Source organism: Megachile rotundata, chromosome 4 (genome assembly GCF_050947335.1).
Source record: "Megachile rotundata isolate GNS110a chromosome 4, iyMegRotu1, whole genome shotgun sequence".
Taxonomy (NCBI): Eukaryota; Metazoa; Arthropoda; class Insecta; order Hymenoptera; family Megachilidae; genus Megachile; species Megachile rotundata.
Window position 1 is genome coordinate 12,958,761 of NC_134986.1, and position 20,238 is coordinate 12,978,998.

At 36.2% G+C, this 20,238-nt stretch overlaps 2 protein-coding genes across 8 annotated transcripts; one reads left to right on the forward strand and one right to left on the reverse strand.

Annotated features, from left to right (window-relative positions):
* Positions 1 to 6,535: 6,535 nt before the first annotated feature.
* On the reverse strand, positions 6,536 to 15,101 carry LOC100881282 (beta-1,3-galactosyltransferase 5). 6 transcript variants are annotated; one of them, XM_012289230.2, is made up of 4 exons: positions 14,513 to 15,101; positions 12,952 to 13,198; positions 8,699 to 9,295; positions 6,536 to 8,268 (listed from the first exon to the last, which is right to left on the reverse strand). In XM_012289230.2, exons 3-4 carry the CDS (start codon positions 9,255 to 9,257, stop codon positions 7,754 to 7,756), a joined length of 1,074 nt encoding a protein of 357 aa, XP_012144620.2. In that variant the 5' UTR covers positions 9,258 to 9,295; positions 12,952 to 13,198; positions 14,513 to 15,101; the 3' UTR covers positions 6,536 to 7,753. The 6 variants fall into 6 exon arrangements, with proteins under 6 accessions (XP_012144620.2, XP_003705021.2, XP_076387458.1 ...); XM_003704973.3 differs by lacking the exon at positions 12,952 to 13,198 and having other exon boundaries at positions 14,513 to 15,100; XM_076531343.1 differs by lacking the exons at positions 12,952 to 13,198; positions 14,513 to 15,101 and adding an exon at positions 10,882 to 11,727.
* Positions 15,102 to 15,628: 527 nt separating this feature from the next.
* Sirt6 (sirtuin 6) lies at positions 15,629 to 20,191 on the forward strand. Of its 2 annotated transcripts, XM_012289233.2 has the most exons (7): positions 15,629 to 16,062; positions 16,175 to 16,302; positions 17,107 to 17,225; positions 17,299 to 17,422; positions 17,491 to 17,664; positions 17,749 to 17,872; positions 18,012 to 20,191. In XM_012289233.2, exons 1-7 carry the CDS (start codon positions 15,997 to 15,999, stop codon positions 18,495 to 18,497), a joined length of 1,221 nt encoding a protein of 406 aa, XP_012144623.1. In that variant the 5' UTR covers positions 15,629 to 15,996; the 3' UTR covers positions 18,498 to 20,191. The 2 variants fall into 2 exon arrangements, with proteins under 2 accessions (XP_012144623.1, XP_012144624.1); XM_012289234.2 differs by lacking the exon at positions 15,629 to 16,062 and having other exon boundaries at positions 16,173 to 16,302; positions 17,012 to 17,225.
* Positions 20,192 to 20,238: the final 47 nt, after the last annotated feature.

Consider the following 20,238-nt stretch of genomic DNA (forward strand, 5'->3'; position numbering starts at 1 on the left):
TTACGATTCCTCCGGTTCCCATCATGTCGTAGGACGAATGGTCCGAATCGACACGGGAACTGGTTGTATTTTATATTTTTGAGCGAGCATAGTGACCACGACTGTACGATCGTGCAAAATTCGTACACACTGTTTATTTCATTTATTAGATCAGGTCAGGGTTTTCTTGTACATCGCGTTTTAACTTCTTTTCAATTTAAAATTAAAATTAGTACATAGAAGTCGGATGACCCTCCGATTTCACAGTAGTTGTCGAGTCACTTTTATAAAGTTATAGAGTCACTTTCAATTTTTACGTACGCTTGAAAATTTGTTAAATAAATGTACAAGAAAGTATCGCGAGAAACAGATTTCGATATCAAAGTTATTTACGAATGTTTGAGTCATTTAGAAATTTACTTTGATATCACAAATCTGTTAAAAATGAAACTACCGATATACTTAGATTTTTGCAAAGTGATCTCCCATTTTCCATTTTGAACATTTTTTAAAGTTAGAGTCAATTTTTTACTGGAAGACACTTTATTAGCATGTTTCTAATCATGTTTTTTAGCTCAGGATTTTCAGCACACATGAAGAAAACTGGTAGGTCAAAATACATGTGGCCGTGTTCATTTTTATGCTCTAAATTCATGCGCGTGCTTAGTTGCTACTCGCATGAGTTAGGGCAGGTGGACACGGTTTAGTTTTAAGATGTTTTGGCGATCGACAAATTGACAGTGAATTATCGACACAAGTTACACGTGTGTGTGTGGTTAGGTCGTGGACCTTGTGTCGATTAAACTATAGATTTATTTTTTAAATTTTGCAAAATTCTATTTGAAAATGCACACAAAATGCAAGTCGAGTCATTTGAGAATGCATACAAAATGCAAGTAGAGTCATTTGAAAATGCATACAAAATGCAAGTAGAGTCATTTGAAAATTTTATAAATTAATTAAGTTAGAAAATTGTATGAGTAGTTAAAATTATTACATGTGCATATTACATTGAATATTCGAAAGAGTACGAAAATGAAATATGTATATTCACTGTCGATTGTCGATCGATTTCAGCAAAAAGGTATGAACTTAGAGTGTGAATGTAGTATTGAACTCGGGTGTCGGAGACGTCCCGGGACGTACTCCCTAGGATTAGGCTTTTTTGCACCCGGGTGGTATGTGTGAGAACCGTGGAGTGTGTTTTTGTGTGAATGGACTTTGCAATTTTTTAAATATAGCGATAGGTAGGCAGGTAGCTTACTTCTGGTGTGAATGAGTTAGTTTTAAGTAGGTAGGGCCAGAGCAAGCTTTCACGTTTCTCTCTCCTCCTCTCTCACACGTGAGATGCTTGCATCTGGGGGGTTCACGAAAAATCGAGAAGAGAAAAATTACATATGAATATATTTAATATCTCTTGAACTCGATTGTTCGTTCAGGCCAGGCCTTTTAGTTTGTAAGTCGCAGTCGGATTCTAGATCCGACTGCAAAAATGAAGTATAAAGTGAAGTGAAGTGAGTGAAATAAAATATTCTGCTCGGACATTCTTTTACGGACAGCGCATTCTAAGAATCGCTGGTCGTATTTTTATTTTGAGTAATTTTTCTTTCTAACTTATTACACATATTATATAAAATTTCGATTTTGTTATCGATCGAAATAAATGGATAGTATTGCAATTTTATTTCTATAAAATTGTAGGCTATCTGTTTGTGGAGATTGATACCGAAATTGAAAATTTATGTAATTGTGAAAACTAAGAATGTCCGAGTTACCGTAAAATTTCGCGAGTGATTTTTGTGAGGCTGTGCCGAAGAGAGAAGAGGCTATATGCCGAAGAGCCCCGGCAAAATTGCCAAAGAAGAGGGGAACTATTAATGGCTGTCCATCTTAGGATGGACAGTCATTTTGTCACTATGCTCGCTATTATTTTCTTGTGTTTTACAGGTATTTTTTTAAACGATACAAAATGTATCGTTTTGCTCGAATTTTTACGAGCAAAGCCACCCGCGATTTTTATGCCCTCCCAATTAAATTTCGAGATTAAAAATTTTTGCATAACTTCGCGATTAAATTTTGAGATTACAGATTTTTGCATCCCTTCGCGATTACATTTCGAAATTAGAGATCTTTGCATCCCTTCGCGATTACAGTACGAAATTAGAAATTTTTGCATCTTTTCGCGATTACATTTCGAGATTAGAGATTTTTGTATCCCTTCGCGATTAAATTACGAAATTAAAAATGTTTGTATCCCTTCGCGATTAAATTACGAAATTAAAAATTTTTGTATCCCTTCGCGATTAAATTACGAAATTAAAAATTTTTATATCCCTTCGCGATTTTATCTCGAGCTTCGAGATTTGTATACCCCTTCGCGATTTTAATTTCCCTGAATTTTATATGTTAATTATTTTTCTCTGTTTCAGGAATTGATTTTGAATAAATTGTTTTATTGTTGATTGATTGTAAATTCGTATTTTTCATTGTGTTTTTTGTTTCTCGATAGGGTTGTTTCACTTCTTCTCGTACAATTTTATCGGTTAATAAAATTTTGTATGTTTCAAATTTTATTTCTTGGTAAGTTAACATGTTCTCTCTTCTCAAATTTCTATGTTAATAAATTTTTGTCTGTTTCAGAATTTAATTCTTGGTAAGTTATGTTCAGTGCATTAGTTTTAAGTTAATTCCGAGCTGTGGGAGGAAGGGTGGGCTCGGGCGTAAGTTTTTCGTCACAAATGGTGACGAAAAACTTACGCAAATTGTGCCTTTTATTCTAACTTGCACTCATCTTGACGACAATTTTTTAACTTGTTAGATATTAGTTTGTAATAGTAGCCTATCATTTTTATCAACAGTTGCTTTAAAATTAAAAGAAAGTTCTTCCAACTTTCTTCTTTTACTCTTTTCTTTACTTACTTTTACATTATACGAGTGCAATTTTAGAATAAAAGGCACATTTAGGGTTTTAATTTTATGTAAGTAATTTTCAATGTTTCATATTTGTCTTAATCATTTTTGTATGTTTCAGGTTTTAATTTTATGTAGCAGTTTATTTATTCATATGTGTCTTAATTTTATTCGGATGTTTCAGGTCCTTATTTTAATTAAGTAATTGAATATTTCTCAAGTATATTGTATATTTTACAGGTGTATTTTTATTGAGTCGACACGAATTGTGCATGCCTAAACATTATAATGTTACTAATATTGCATTTGTTTTTCCGTTTTCTCTTTTTATTGTTACGTCTAATTATTCTGTAGTTAATGAATAGGTCATCATTGAAGACATCCATCGAGGGATCATCGAGGGATCATCGAGGGATCATCGAGGGATCATCGAGGGACCATCGAGGGATGCGTGCGTTAGTTTTAAGTTAATTGTACGCGTGCGTTAGTTTTAAGTTAAGTGTGCTCGTGGGCAGGGCGGGTGGGTCCCTGTAAGTACCTCTCATTCCAACTTGCACTCATCTTCACAATTCTCAAACTTTGTACGCGTTAGCTTGTAGCATACCCACTTATTTTTTGTCAATTGTTCTGCGCCCAAGTGGATCATTGGGGGTTCATAGCGCTGTGAACACGCGGTAGAGGTGAGCTGCAAGTGCCGGTGTAGCGCGAGTGATATTCTTTGCCCGGCGGGGCGGATCGGGGTTGGCACCTCTCATACTCTGATGTGCCTCCCCGACCCGCCGCCATTCTGCCAAGGGGCATCACGGTCTGGGTATCCTCTCTGTGGTAAGACGCGAGAGCGCTGGGGGAAATGGGAACCCTCCGCCAACTGGGGTGTATCACTCGTTCTTGCCAAAGGTATCTTCGGTTCATCTTTGCCGTCGTGGTTCACGTAAGCCACTATGGACTGCCCTTTGACCCATGGAAAGCAAGGTTCACTTGGCGAAAAATAATGGTCCCCTTTTTTCACAGAAAGTTCTTCTAACTTTCTTTTCTTTTAGTAGAAAGTTCTTCTAACTTTCTTTTTTTTTTTAGTAGAAAGTTCTTCTAACTTTCTTAGCTTCTAGTAGAAAGTTCTTCTAACTTTCTTTTTTGCCCCTTTGCTTTTTTACTTCGTCGTAGATTATTTGAGTGCAATCTTAGAATGAGAGGTACCGTGCGGCGTTTAGAATAAGTTAAGCGTGCGTGTGTGGGATCCCATGCGATTTGTATTAAGTTAATGTATGTGTGTGTGTGTGTGTGTGTGATACAAGTTCTTTGCTGGATTGTGGTAAAGAGCTTGTATATGCGAGCCTGTGAGCTAAGTAGAGTCAAAACTCATTTATCCTTCCGATAAATGAGGTTGCATTTGGAGGGTGGAAGGGATTTGGAGTTAGGGTGGGTTACTATCGTAGCCACCTCCACGTGGTGTGACCTGGTAATCGATATTGTTTTCTAAAAATGTTTTAAAGAATAATTTTTAGAAAACGATATCGAGCTAAGAGCTACGATTAGAATTTAAGTTGTAATTTTACTTATAATATACATATATGTATACACGATAATGAGTATGCAAAATCGTTAATTACTCACTTTCTGAGCAGAGTCTATGAACTTTTATGATTAAAGAATGTTCAGTGATTCTCTAGCCACTTTCTCTTATCACATATGTTTACATTTTTATTGTAAATAATTAGTTATTAATTAATATCCAACACGATGTCAGCGGAATACATCGTACGCATGAGCTAATTTGAAATAATTAATAATACATTTTCTAAACACAATTTATGCACTTTTAATATAAGAGAATGTTTAGTGATCCCTCAGCTACTTTGTCGTATCATCTTTGTTCAGATTTTTAATGAAATTAATTAGTTATTAACTAATAACCTAAGGCCAGCCACTGTGACAAGCAGTACATACGAGGTCACTTTGAATAATTAATTACACATTTTGTGGATATACTTTGTGCACTTTTATGATTGAAGAATGGTCAGCAATGCATTATTAACGTGGTCCAGTCATAAAAGTTCATAAATAATGTTTAGGTAACTAGTAATTAATTACTTTGTGTCAGCATTGCGATGCGTACATGAGCCGCCTATGTCAATTCTACTGCGCATGTAAAGTGCAATATTTCGGCACTTTGACGACGTAGTATGGTTCTTGATGCATTTAGAAACAAATTTCTATTAGGGTTTGATGCGTTTTGATGCCTAATAAAGCCAGGAAATCAATTTTTGTAGAATTCGGTCCAAAACGGTACAGGTGGCGCCATCTAGCGGCGAGCGGTGGAACTACGAAAAACTAAAATTTCGATTTTCTCCGAAATTAGGCAATTTTATGTATTTCTAAGGGTCAGAAATTGTTCTGTGACATCTCTAGAATCTATATAATGCCACAAGAACCTCCTCAGAACGCTAGAAAAGAAAATTAATAAATAGGCCAAAACGTGGACTAAAAAATTGGCGTCCATCTAGCGGTGAAAGTTGGAACTACAAAAATATAAAAATGCGATTTTCTCGAAAATTAGCGAACTTTGAGTACTTCTGAGGCTCAGAAAGTGTTATGTGATCGCATTAGAAGCATCATAAAGCAATAAAAATTTCCTGAAAGCTTTAATAAAGAAAATAAAAAAAATGGCATTTTATGGAGAAACCTAGTGGCGCCATCTAGCTGCGAAACTGCGAACTAAACTGAAAAAACGAATGTCCGAACACGCGTTAAGGAAAAATATAAAAAGTAATATTCCGCAACTTCGGCGACGTAGTATGCTTCTTTAGACATTTTAAAGCAATATTTGTTAAATATGTTATTCATTTTTTCGCCAATTAAGCCCAAAAAATCAATTTCTATTTGACCCCTTTACTGCGTTTTCGGACATACGTTTTTTCAGTTTAGTTCGCGGTTTCGCCGCTAGATGGCGCCACTAGTTTTCTCCATAAAATGACATTTTTTTTATTTTCTTTATTAAAGCCTTCAGGAAATTTTAATTGCTTTATAATGCTTCTAATGCGATCACATAACACTTTCTGAGCCTCAGAAGTACTCAAAGTTCGCTAATTTTCGAGAAAATCGCATTTTTATATTTTTGTAGTTCCAACTTTCACCGCTAGATGGACGCCAATTTTTTAGTCCATGTTTTGGACTATTTTTCTATTTTCTTTTCTAGCGTTCTGAGGAGATTCTTGTGGCATTATATAGGTCCTAGAGATGTCACAGAACAATTTCTGACCCTCAGAAATAAATAAAATTGCCTAATTTCGAAGAAAATCGAAATTTTACTTTTTCGTAGTTCTGCCGCTCGCCGCTAGATGGCGCCACCTGTATCGTTTTGGACCAAATTCGACAAAAATTGATTTCCTGACTTTATTAGGCATCAAAAGGCATCAAACTCTAATAGAAATTTGTTTCTAAATGCATCAGGAACCATACTACGTCGCCAAAGTGCCGAAATATTCATTTTTTTATTTTCCTTATTTGCGTGTTCGGACCCTCATTTTTTAGGTTTAGTTCACCCGTTTCGCCGCTAGATGGACGCCAATTTTTTAGTCCATAACTGCACTATTGTTTCTCTGTCTTTAATAAAAGACAAAAAATCTCAATAAAAGAAACACTGATCGAATTTAATGACACAGACGAGATTTTATTCCACCGCTATATGGACATATTCGGCAATACACAATAGAAACATTTCATTTCTCACACGATGCGACGTAAATGTTACATTATAGTTAAAGTACATTAAATAAATAAGTAAAAACTGTATATATCCCACGTTAGACAATGATAGAGAAGACAATTCGCTAACTAATAGTCACCAACGATTTGTACGTATATGCGATAAGTACATACTGATCGATCGAAAAATGTATACTCATTTCATTTAAAGCAACGATAAAGCGTGTTAATTTTTTTACATTAAGATAAACATTCTTTTCTTTAAACATATTCTCTCTTTCTCTTCGTTTTTCTCGCGGAAATTCATGTATTCCTTTTGTAAATCGTATTCGTTGTATTCTATACTTAAAAGAGAACGAAAGAGGAATATAAATTGGTTACATATATGTATACTGAGGTATATTACATTAACGGTAAATTGTAAAAAGAAAGTGCTTGACGATTTTACTGTAGTCGCTTAAATATTAAGGAACTTAGAATTTCCACGGAATCGCTTAAAGAACGTTATCATGATACAAGAATCATTACAGTTTACGTGTTTTTGACCTGCAAATGGACCCTTCATTTCGGGTTGTACTCTCATTGCTATCTAACAAACGTTAACTCGTCTGAGATTTTCATATAATAATCCGATACTTTAAATTTTGGTATATGTAATATCATATCTATAAATATCATCTCTCGCGAGCTTAATCTCGAAAAACCTTCAAATTACGTTATTTACTTTCGTGACACATTGATCGATTTATACAGAAAATTGTTCCTATGAGGTGTTAATACTGGTACGAGCGCTTCGTCTCGTCTTACAATTATGTGAGTCTTCAAATAAGCATCTTTAAACTGTTACTAACTAAGTACAAAAAACTTAATCATAAATACACATATAAATAATGTATATACAAAAAAATATATATATATAGTGCTTTGACTGTAATTAAGATCCACAAAAGAGGTCGTAACCTATTAAAAACATTCCATGAGATAAGTGCGTAACTTACATTTGTAACGCTTCGTAGGTACATAAACCATACTGTGCACGAACTTGAACACTTCTTGTGTATACAGAATCAAGGTGGTTTGAAAATAGCAAAAAAAAAAGAGAAATACATCAGACACCAAAAATGTTGTTGAACGAGACATTCGTAAGGACCCAACGAATGTCTCAATTCAATAGGCTTTCGCTGCTAGGCCGTGGTTTGATGACCAGACTTTGTAAGGCTCTTATCTCATTCTCATTGAGATTCGGAGGTCCAAATAGAAACTCCCTACGAGAACTCGGATTGGACAGAAGGTCCTGCATGTTCTCGTTGGTTAGCACCAGATAATGCAGAGAGGTCTGAGTTATATTAACTTTCCTAGCTAACGTCCCGGTAATATGAACATCGTCGATCCAGAAATAAGGCTCTTTCTGCGCCTCGCGATACAAAAGGAATACGCTATCGGGGGAGTACAGTATAGCCCATCCGGCACAGTACGCAGGATAATGTCTACCAGGGTACTCTTGAGGCGAAACCCTCCATTTGGAACGCCAGGATCTCTTCACGGTGCCTGCTGACAGAAGATCGCACAGGATCAACCGTCTGGCCCCCCACGGTGACAGACCATGCGTCAAGAAATCCATCATGGCGGGTATGTGAACAAAAACATCATCGTCTAACTTTAGTACATACTTGGCACCTGAAACAAAATACAGATGTTTTACATAGTCCAAACAAGAGTCTTGTGCAGTTAGTATTTCAAGGTTATTGTATACTCTGATGCAGTGTAGGCTTCCTTCTGGTAAGAATAAGTACATGCTTCAGAACTCAAGGGTATATAGACACTAGGAAAAACCTAGGTCATAAGGAGAACTTAGCAGAAGTCTATAGTTTTTCCACACTGAGAAAGACATCAATTCTAGAGGGAAATTTAGTCCCTAAAGAAAACCTACGCTCTGAGAGATCCAAGATAATCTACAATCAGGAAATACCTTAGATCTTAGCTAAAGTTTATATTTTATAATTTACTCTTCAGGAGAAACATAAGCTACAGATTCCTCCTCTAACATTTAAACATAAGGAAGCCAACATAGCACCCTAGTATACATGTCCAGTAATCATTCCCTTACTTGGACAATGATACGTAGCCCATTTCAATGCCATCACATGCTTATAAGTCATGTTTCTGTAAGCATCGAGAAAGTTGCCTTGTATCAAATCTTTGAATCTCCTGTTCTCCTCTTCCAGTTTGGTTTGATATTCATCTGACCAGCCAACGAGAAAGAGCAGAGTTATATCCGGTGACTGTTGACCCCAGGTCTCCCTGACGACGTTCCTCTTAACAAAATTCTCGGGCGCCGAATGAACCAGCATCAACAGCAACGGATGCGTCCGATTGCACGGATCGTGGTTGATCGTGAACTTGAAGTCCTTTATATCGATCAGGGTGGACCTGTCACCGAACGGAAGTTCGTGCAGTAAGTATGGCTGTGGAGAGGGCGTCGCGTTTCCGGGAAGGATCAGCAGGTATCCGGGTGCCGAACCGCCACCGACACTGTAAGGTGTCGGGGATCCGGATCCGTCGATGTGAAGCCAAAAGGAGAAGCATCCAGTCAGTGCCAAAGCGACCACAAAAATCAGGGTGCATGGTGGCGAACCGAAGGCATGAAGCCGCCGCTTTTCCAGCATACTAACGAACCCCTTACATCATACACGTCCGAGCTTGGCTGAAAGTATACAGTGAAATTTAGTGTTTGACTTTCACATTTCAGAGGGGGTGATTTTGGAACTTTGTTTGTTTAAAAATTTGGAGACTTGGAATTTTGGGAATTTGGAAATTTGAGAATTTGGTATTTTGGGAATTTGGAATTTGGAGAATTTGGAATTTTGAGAGTTTGGAATTTTGAGAGCTTGGAATTTTGGGAATATGGAATTTTAAGAATTTGTAATTTTGGGAATTTGTAATTTTGAGAATTTGGAATTTGGAGAATTTGGAATTTGGAGAATTTGGAATTTTGAGAGTTTGGAATTTTGGGAATATGGAATTTTAAGAATTTGGAATTTTGGGAATTTGTAATTTTGAGAATTTGGAATTTGGAGAATTTGGAATTTGGAGAATTTGGAATTTGGAGAATTTGGAATTTGGAGAATTTGGAATTTGGAGAATTTGGAATTTGGAGAGCTTGGAATTTTGGGAATATGGAATTTTAAGAATTTGGAATTTTGGGAATTTGCAATTTTGAGAATTTGGAATTTGGAGAATTTAGAATTTGGAGAATTTGGAATTTGGAGAATTTGGAATTTGGAGAATTTGGAATTTGGAGAATTTGGAATTTGGAGAATTTGGAATTTGGAGAATTTGGAATTTGGAGAATTTGGAATTTGGAGAATTTGGAATTTGGAGAATTTGGAATTTGGAGAATTTGGAATTTGGAGAATTTGGAATTTGTAATTTGGAATTTTGAGAATTTGTCAACCGAGAGTACCATTATAAAACTTTGAAAACTAAAAAGTTTGAATCTAGAATTTCAAAATAGACTTCGAAATTTTTGAACTTTGATAACAGAACTTAAAAATTTAAGTGACTTGGAACTTAAGAATTAACAATTTGGACCTCATACCGATACAGTTATGACATAGTGCCAATATAAGCCATCTTCAGACACATTACAAAAGTTGCACTTGTATAAATGCTGAGAACCGACTGCATCGATGAGATTAAAGTGACCGATAAAAGTTGATAAGATAATGAAAGTGTTGCTGTCTACCTGTGATTGAACTTTCCACGAATTCTTGCTTTTATAATTAATTAAATCAAAATTGATCGTAGATTAAGCACTTGACTCTAGTACCGTCGTGTTTCGTTCGTAAAGAACCCGAAAACCGGATTAGACATGTGTTACAACCGAAATTCGTATCTCATCTTTATGACGCTGATAGCAAACATTTCCGAATGCAAAGTACCTCGAGTAGGAAGCTTGACAATTTGAGACAGTTTATATAGTCACATTACTTTTCTTACACGGTTTCCCCACCTAATCTATTCACATGTGATACACACAGGTCTGAACAAGGAAAGAACTCGTCGATTCTGGATTTTCCGCAATAAATTCATTCTAATGGACCTTTATAAACAGACACATTTCATGTACACATTTGCCACGACAAACTTGTAATAAATGAATCACAGCATTAGAATACGATAGAAATCTCGAAAGATTTCAAGATAACACCATATTACAACAGTGGTCAACGCACATATGTCTTCGGTGAAAGTATTACACAGACAGTTGATTATTGATATTCTAAGTACCTTGAACTATCGTCTAGCGTTAGTTGTACATTTACTAACGCAAGAAGACTTCATGAACCCTATTGTTGCAAGGTCACGGAACTACGATAAAACTAAGGAAACATTTGTTTATCGTTTGCATGAATCACTGACGCCATTGAAAATATTCTAAAACGCACGTCAAAACGAATGGCCCGGCAAGCCTTTTTTGGTATGTTGCGGTTCTCAGATGAACTCTCATGAGCGCCCAATGACACAAAAATGGAGATTGCAATGTTTTGTACTTGTAAGACGAGGTAGAAAAATGATTGACACGCTAACTGAGTTCGGTTTCAAAAATACTATATATATTATATAAACAGATTCCGTGGGCGAAGTAATGTCCTCAAGAGAAGGATGCCTTTCCAAGGTCTGTGGACGAATGCCTTTTCCAAAGGTCTCCAAACGAATGCCCTCTTCCCGTTCCGCGAGGTTTCCTAGTCCCCGCGAAACTTGAGGCCCTAGGGTTGTTTTATGGCCCGGACGTCAGGCCTCTACCCCGCGATGGTCGTCGTAAGACGGCCATGTGCCCGTCGTCCCTGCTTTATTAGGGTGGGTCACTGGGATTTTCTAACATACTGGTACGCCTAATTAACGGTATTTTTATTTTACCACGCGTTACATAGTTTTCCACGCGTCTCCACGCAATTATTTCTACAAACTGGTTTCACATATCACGATTATAACAATTTAACCCTTTGCACTCGTATGTCCACTCTCAGTCATCAAAGCCTTTTTACCGGTCCGCTCGTATGTCTGCTCTCAGCCAGCACAGCAAGGAACTATACGAATCGTATGCATTCATGTATCAGATTTCACTTTTCCTATACGAACCTCAATGCCTAAGGAACCTATTCACGAACTAATACAGTGCTCCATCGACTGGAGATAACGAAATCCAATCTAAACAAATGTTGCCACCCAGCGTTCGTCATGCAAAACGCAGCGACGAGTCAGTCCTCTTTTGAACCTAATGAAATCGACAACGTTCGGCAATGGATTCCAAAGAACATTTTATAAATTGTATTTAACAGTAATTAGACATTCTCTCTTCTTAAAATATTTCAAAATAATTCTCCAAAATGGCAAAAAGAAAGAAAGGTGTTTTGAAAAATACCACACGATGGAGAATTATAAAACATAATTTTTATACAAAAACATATCACTAGATGAGTGTATTGAATAAAGATATATTTAAAGTTCACAAAAAAATTACGATACCCATCTCCAAATTTAATCCGAGCGCAAAGGGAAAACTACTAGAATTGTTCAAGTGTCTAGAACAATCTAGATGAGACTGTGAGGTCGTTTATATCCCTCTTATCGAAGAAGGCAATTAGACTGCATCTGCATTTGAGTAGTTAATTTTTGAATTATCTATCGCACTGAACACCTGTCGGTGACGGATCAAATACTTTATGAATAAAAGATACAACGCGGTACAATTTAACCATCCACTTTTTTGCGTTCTCACGTTGAAAATATTCAGATATTATGACAGACTGCATATGGACTTCTTCAAATAATAACTCGAGTACTAACCTTGGAAAGTTTGAAAACACACGTGTGTACCTTATTATCCTTATCTATGCGTACCTATAGAATTAATAGACCATTTTTATCATCGTGTATCAACATAGTTGAACGAGTACTTAGTTGAAAATTCGTAGAACGTTTGTTATAAAATAATGTACGTTTATATAATTTATGTAAACATACATAATAATGTAACGTTTCTTTAATTGATGCTTTTTAACGAGAACGATAGTTGCCTTCAATTTGCTATCTTGCATTGTTTGTATAGTGAAGCTACTCGGAATAATCTCTTTTTATCGTGCACTTTAATCTGCGATACCGATTATCGGTAACGCTCGGAAAGTTCAACGTTCAAAAATATAAGTTTTGTAAGTTTTTTTAATTAATATCAATGAATTCCATTAATGATCGTTTAACTGCTAATAAATTGTTCATTTCACTTTTGAAATTTTCCCGCTTTTCAGCAGGAGTAATCATAAACTCGGAGAGAATAAAAAACGCTTATCAGAGAATTACGTATGCGCTCCTTATCGGATTATCAACGATCGCCTTGACGTGGCAGTGTTCCATGGTACTCGAAGTAAGACGAACGATTTTTTTCTTTCCGTAGAATTTCCAGAGTTTGGAATAGCAGGTGCAATTGTGTTTATTTAGCTTTTATCGCTTGAAGATTCACGAGGCATCGACGCAGTTTATGTACAGTCAAAGGCAAACGTACTAGAAACGAATTCGCGGAACTCGGCTGCGTGAAACAGACATCCAGCTTAAAAAGTAAAAAGTGAAATAATTGTGCTCTGCAACTGAAAATTACTTAAAATAAAAGAAGGTGATAATCAACTGTTTCTCTTATCCCAAGATAAATACAGCTGAAAAGATTATTCTGTGGTGTATTGTACTGTGGATATTGATAAACAATAAAATGGATAAGTAACGAGACATGCTTATTGCAATAAGGTCAATGTAATATTTTGTTTGAAAACATTTAGTGCAAGAGTGTTCTACTGGGGATACAACCGATAAATTTTAACCCATTGATAATGTCAGTCTCTTGATAATCTCTCTCTACTAAATTAAGCTTCTTTGATTAACACGTTCATCACCAGCATTCAGATGCAAATTTGTTCATCATAAATCACTTTCTGAGTAATAATTATTATTTATCATTTTCATTAATATAACATAACACGTGATAAAATAACATAATTTTGGACCATTATAGATTATTCTTAATTAAAGCAATTAATTATAATTCTATAATGAATGTTCAGTATCAATTTTAATCATTCTTTACGAAAATGAAAATGAACGGTCAATATGGTTTTAAAGAAAGCAATAGAATGCTGCATTATACTTAGCTGCACCATATATATAATATTTAGAATGTTGCTTCAAGTATAACAGTAAAACATTTACATCTTGGTATGTCTAAAAGGATTTATATTTACTGTTTTCAAACTGATTCCATACTAAAAACTTTTTCTTTCCATACTATTTCTTTTTGATCGTGAGAAAAGTATTAGTGGTATAGGATTGCTTTACATTTTTAATAAGTCATAAATGCAAATCTTACTCTGCCTTTAATAATCCTAATTATCTCTATTGTCTATTTTTAACAATGTCATAAATAATTAATTCAACAGTGTATCAATTAATGCATATATTAATAGAACATTATGTACATTCTATAGAGAGGGAAACAAATTGAACAAAGTTCACTTCTTAACATAAACTATGTTCCTTGAAATAAAAGGTCCTAACCAAGCTAACCAAAGTTCAAGTATAATTACACATTCTGCATTGTATGCACCTGTAAATCATTGAAAATCATACAGTCAAATTAATGCTTGAAATATACTTTGGTTGTATCACTACTGTGCAGTATAATTACATGTTCATTCACACTTACAGAATATAAACAAAAAATTTTTAGAGGAATCGTCATTCAAATGTCACGTTTCCATGCATCACACTAGAAGAAACACGAGAAAAAAAAGAAAGTAGAAAGTTTCAAAACAAATAATCATTCAGTGACGAGTAAGCACAATAACAAAAAAAAAGAAGCATGTTTACAACTTACGTGCAGAAAAAAGCTTTGAAAATTTCTAAGCATCCACTGTGACGATGAAAATCCTGTTTTGCACATTCGGCACAGGTGACGTTAATGCTGCGACGCTGTTGAAACGTAATGAGAATCCCAGAGGGTTCGAGGTTAGGTCAGACGAATGTATTGTTGACGATCTGTAGCATTTGACGGTAGCATCCCAAGCCGCTCTCTAGGAGGGTGTTGCTTTTCTAGAAACGTACAACGTGAATACCAACGACGTAGATGTTCCGTGGTGTTCAACAACTTTGTTTCTTTTTTTTCCTGACACCCCTCATTTTCCTCCCTATTTGTTTGTTTAATCGTACGCCTCTACGTAGCCGAGACGAATCGAACCATGTGTAGAAAAATTTGCTAGGAGGCGAAGCCACGGGAGAAAGTCGTGGGCGAAGGGCGAAGTCCGTTTGAATCTCGAATTAAGGAATGATGTGATATTCCTACCCTGGTCCCGAACGTGTCGTGTAAGCGTACCCTCTTTAGTCGCTGCATCATAGCGCATCCCAGGGCGGAAATTTCAAATGCAGCAACCTTATTGTACCAAGAAAACCAAATATAATTATTTATTACATGCAAAATATGGTTTTATTACATTTTTTAACTATTTCCTTGTGCAAAGTTATTTAATTCAGGTGATTCGGAAGGATTATACTAATACTTCGTATTTCACCTGGTGCACCGAAATATTTATTAATGTCCCGCGAACAACGATTTTCGATTAAAAGTAAGAAATTTGAAGATTTGAGAATATGGAAGTACAAGAGTTTGAGAGGTTGCGACATTATTACGAGCAGTATGTAATTTTTAAAGACAACAAATTTATAGTCTAAAAATTCAAATTTCGACATTCATAATAACCGCCCACGTCCATGAAAGTACAACTTAAGAGCGAAATAATGAGTTATACATAAAACATTGTACCAAATGTGTGGCTGGTAAATCGATAAGAATATGAAAGCATGCAAGAACGAAACCGCGCGTTATCCCCGGAGGGTTCAACGAACGGTAATTGTTTCGAATGTTACCGCGGACGTGGTTTAGTGTTTCGTGGCGGCATCGGGTGGCGCTAACTCTCCGCGGCATGAATTGAATGGACGCGAGAAACTCAAGCGTCCGCAACGCTCAAGCCAGCTCTCCCAGGTGCGCTAAACGCGCACGCGCCGCACGTTTATTATCTTCTTTCTGTTCAAGTGCCATTTCATTGCATGCAGTGCAGTCTATAAAACAGAATGCGTTCTCAGTGGATCTCGAGTTTCCTATCACTTATCGTCATTCGTAGCGTATAAACATAACAGCACGCGGTCATTAACTTACAAATTGTTTACGTGTCGTCTGGCACATGGGAACCCGTTGATATCGGCCGCGGAAATGCTGGCGTTCGCGCAATAAAAAACACGATCGTGCCATTGTTAGCGTCGTCCACGGGTTCCTGGATCGAATTTTCGAACGATCGTGCGGGCAAAATGTCATGCAGCTACGCGGACGGGCTTTCGCAGTACGAAAACAAAGGAGTGCTCGGTTTGGAGGAGGTAAAAAGCATTGTTTCTATGCGTTCTGTTTGTGGCGGGAGTCGGCCATCCTCGAACGCGTTCCGTTCGTTTGTTTGATGCGTCAATTTTTCTTTTTTTTTTCTTTTTTTAGAGATACGACAGCGTCGAGGCGTTGCGACTGAAATGTGGCCTTCTAGCCGAGTGGATACAAGCGGCACGGCACGTTGTCGTTCACACTGGTGCTGGTATCAGCACCGCTGCGGGCATTCCGGACTTTCGGTGATTATCATTTGTAATTTTTCCCTCAAATCCCCACCCTACTTCGATGTACTTCCGTCCCTTCTCTCCCCGACACCCCGATACCCCCTGTTTCCGATCTGTTGTGCGTTCGAAAGCGCCACTGGTCAATTCTTTCAAATTAATCAAGCGGGAAATGGAGCCGCGAAGAAAGAAGCGAAATTCCTTTGATCGACGCCGTCCACCATTGTTGCGCGGCGACAATGGTGGTGATGATTCCTGGAAACCTTGATAGCTGAACGTTCTATAGTTAGACAAAAAACGATCAAATCATTAGAAACTTGAATAGATGTGTGAAATATTGATACGATTAAAAAAAATTGCGTGCCTTGTTTCCACGCTCATTATATATGAAACTTATGCATTTATTGTGGATAAAAATTCTGAGACTTGGAAATTGAGATTTCGGATATTTGGAAATTTAGAAATATGAGAACCTGCAAATTTAGGCTTTTGCAAATTTCAAAATTTAGGAATTTACGAATTTTCAAGTCATTATTTTTTAAAGTTTATAAATTTAGAAATATTTAAATATAGGACTTCTCATATCCCATAAAAACATAAACATGCATAGTACAGTAATTATGCAAAAATAAATGCTAAAAAATTTATGTATCATTTAAAAAATGATATAACTGTAAAAACTGTTATTTTGCAAAATTTAATAGCTAACATTACTGTTAATTGTTAGAAAAAGCATGAAGAATTAGATATTTTTAAGAAACTACATATTCTTAAAATATTTTAAAAAATGACATTTCCTATATACCAATCTAATGATCATAGAGGTACAAATGGTGTGTGGACACTGGAACAAAAAGGTTTAAAGCCTACCATGAATATTTCCTTTGATGAAGCGATTCCTACAAAGACACATATGGCATTGAAAAAATTATTAGATGCTAGTAAGTACAGTCTTAGCTAGCTATGTAATAACTAGCCATAAGAATCTACCAATATCTATTTGATTTTCTGCAGAAAAAGTTAAATTTATTATAAGTCAGAACATTGATGGTTTGCACCTCCGGTCTGGAGTGCAGAGACAGTACCTTGCAGAGTTACATGGAAACATGTTTACTGAACAATGTGATAAATGTGGAAGGTTGGTACTATTCTGTTGAATTTAAATTGTTTATCATTAACTTTAATGTATTATAATATCTTTTGTAGGCAATTTATTCGAAATTTCGCTACTAAAAGTGTTGGCAAGAAATCTCTGGATACTGTGTGTAGATCTGAACAAATAGGCGGTCGTCCATGTCGTGGACGCATGCATGACACCATCCTTGATTGGGAACACAACTTGCCAGACAGTGATCTAACTTTATCCGATTTACATTCTAGGTAATAGATAAATATTTGCAGATATGGTCATTTGACGAATTTATTTTATTGTAGTTAATACTGTATACAAATATATGTTTATAGCGTTGCGGATTTAAGTATATGTCTTGGGACGACGTTGCAAATTATACCGAGTGGTAATTTACCTCTGTACACAAAAAAGTATGGTGGTCGACTCGTTATATGTAATCTACAACCTACAAAACACGTAAGAAAATTTCTTTTTGCTTTTGTAGCAATTTGAGAGATTTAATAATGTATTATTCGTAGCATAACGTATAGAGTGACCAATATGGTAGTTAGTTCCTAATTAGGTAACCTTGAAAAATAAGAGATATCATTTTTAGGATAAGAAAGCAGATTTAATAATTAACGGTAACGTTGACGAGATAATGATCAGTGTCATGAAAAAGTTGGGACTAGAGATCCCAGAATACGAGAGTACAATGGATCCCACACGCAATCCTGACACGACGTGTAAGGAAATGGATTGGACGATACCGACCAGCAGAATAAAAGAGATGAACGTACTCTACAAGAAGGTATGCAAGCCTATGAGAAGGAAACGAAAAACCTTCATGTACGAGAGAGAAAGAACGGATACAAAGCGGGAGACAAAACCGAAGAAGCAGGCTTTCATGATAAAGCAAGATATAAAAGCGGAAGACACGTTGAACGCGTCAAACATAGTTTGCAGTAACGCGGTAGTCAGCGACATGAGCAGCAACGTGGTAAAAATCGAGGATGAAATTAAAGACGTGGAACCGTTTGATTTCTCGACGAATGACATGACTCAACCAGTTCCTGGTTTGTCACTAAATGACATACTGTAGCATGATTTCGGCATACAGTGATCTAACGACCTAATACTCTTATTAATCTCAATCTCTGTTAAATTTATTTATGAGTGCATATAGAATGGATGTTATCTGTATGTGAAGAATGCCTAAAGTGCTATTGATTTGTTTATACAAAAACACGAGAAAAGGCAAAAAAAAAAAAGGAAGAACAGAAATTGAAAAGTAAGATGAGTTTACCGACCGGTAAACTGCTTTTATCGTCAAATCAGAAATCGCTGCAATACGTGTACATACATAAGTATATGTAGTAGTACTTTCGTAATCGCTTCCATGTTATGTCTGCTTTTTCATTACTCGTCTGTAGTTCTTATTCCAAGATCAGAGTTCAAGGGACTAATGTGTATCATACTCTTAAGCATACACGTATATTGCATGCCCCATGTTTTTTCTCCCACTATGATACATTAACATTAAGTACTTAAGATGGTTTATTTAGGATCGTTTTTAACGTACTGACAGAGAGATTTTATAGTAGTAACACGTCGACCGTATAAGGGTTCGAGAAGGGTGTGAGTTAGTATTTTACGTTTGAGAGCGTTTCATTAAGTATCTGTCATCATTGGCGTAACTAAGCAGGGATGGACCTGGTTTGCAAAAATTGGACTCTCCTCATAAGAAAGTAAAAATTGAAAAGACGGTAAAGTGCAATTGTATCTTAATCAAAATAAATATTGGCTAAAAATGCAATACATAGCTTATTAGGGGATCCGATCTATTGCAGATAAAAATATTAGTGGCGCCAATCTCTGTGCTATTCGTGTTTTCTAGGAATGTGCGGGTACTCGGGGTGATAGACTCGGTTCGGTTCGGAGAACTTCGGACAGGATCGGGTACCCGACATATTGGGTTACCCGCACATCTCTAGTGCAGAGTTTCCCAAACTTCTCTGGGTTGAATTTTACTTCCGAAAATTGTAACTTTTCACGACCCACTTACTTGTAACCCATTACATACAAAATTCCAAAGTTTTTCGCGAATAACGAAACGTTATTTTACTACTTAAAAATTTAGTATATTTTAATATACGACGTTTGACCCACACTTTGGGAACCTCTGCTATAGTGTTCTCTCGATACATGACCAAGATCTTCTATATAAAACTGTTTGTAACTCACGAAGCGATTAAGGAAGATATATATGAAGATGTTTTAATGCACCGGAATAGTGAATAATCGTTGCTACTTTGAACGTTTATGATTGAAATCTTTAATAGGACGCTCCATACGAGCGAGTCGGTGTTGTTTGATCATCTAATAGTTAAGTGTCTCTCGTTGAAACGCACACGTTTGTATAATCATGAAAGGATAAACGAAGAAGTGTCAATGACAGATGTTGAAACGAACAGTGGGACCGTGAGGTTATATCCTTGACAATATGTCTCCAGAAACGGTATAGAATGCGAAAGTGCAAAAGTTAGAGAGAGAGAAAAAAAAAAATATACAAAATGTAAGCAAGTCTTTCTTATATCGGCATTCAACGCTATTTTGTCGATAGCGTTTTTAAAGTAGGACGCAGTTTAGCGAAATGTGTAATATTTATATGTAAATAGCGCAATATATGCTTGGTTGCTCTTAATAATTTATTACTTTAATTGATATTATTTACTGGACGTTACTATTAGTGAAATATTATATAGTATTTGACAGGAAATAAAATCGTGGAAAGGATCTTGTCTTCAATCGTTATTTCCCGTTTTCGTATTATTAGATATAAA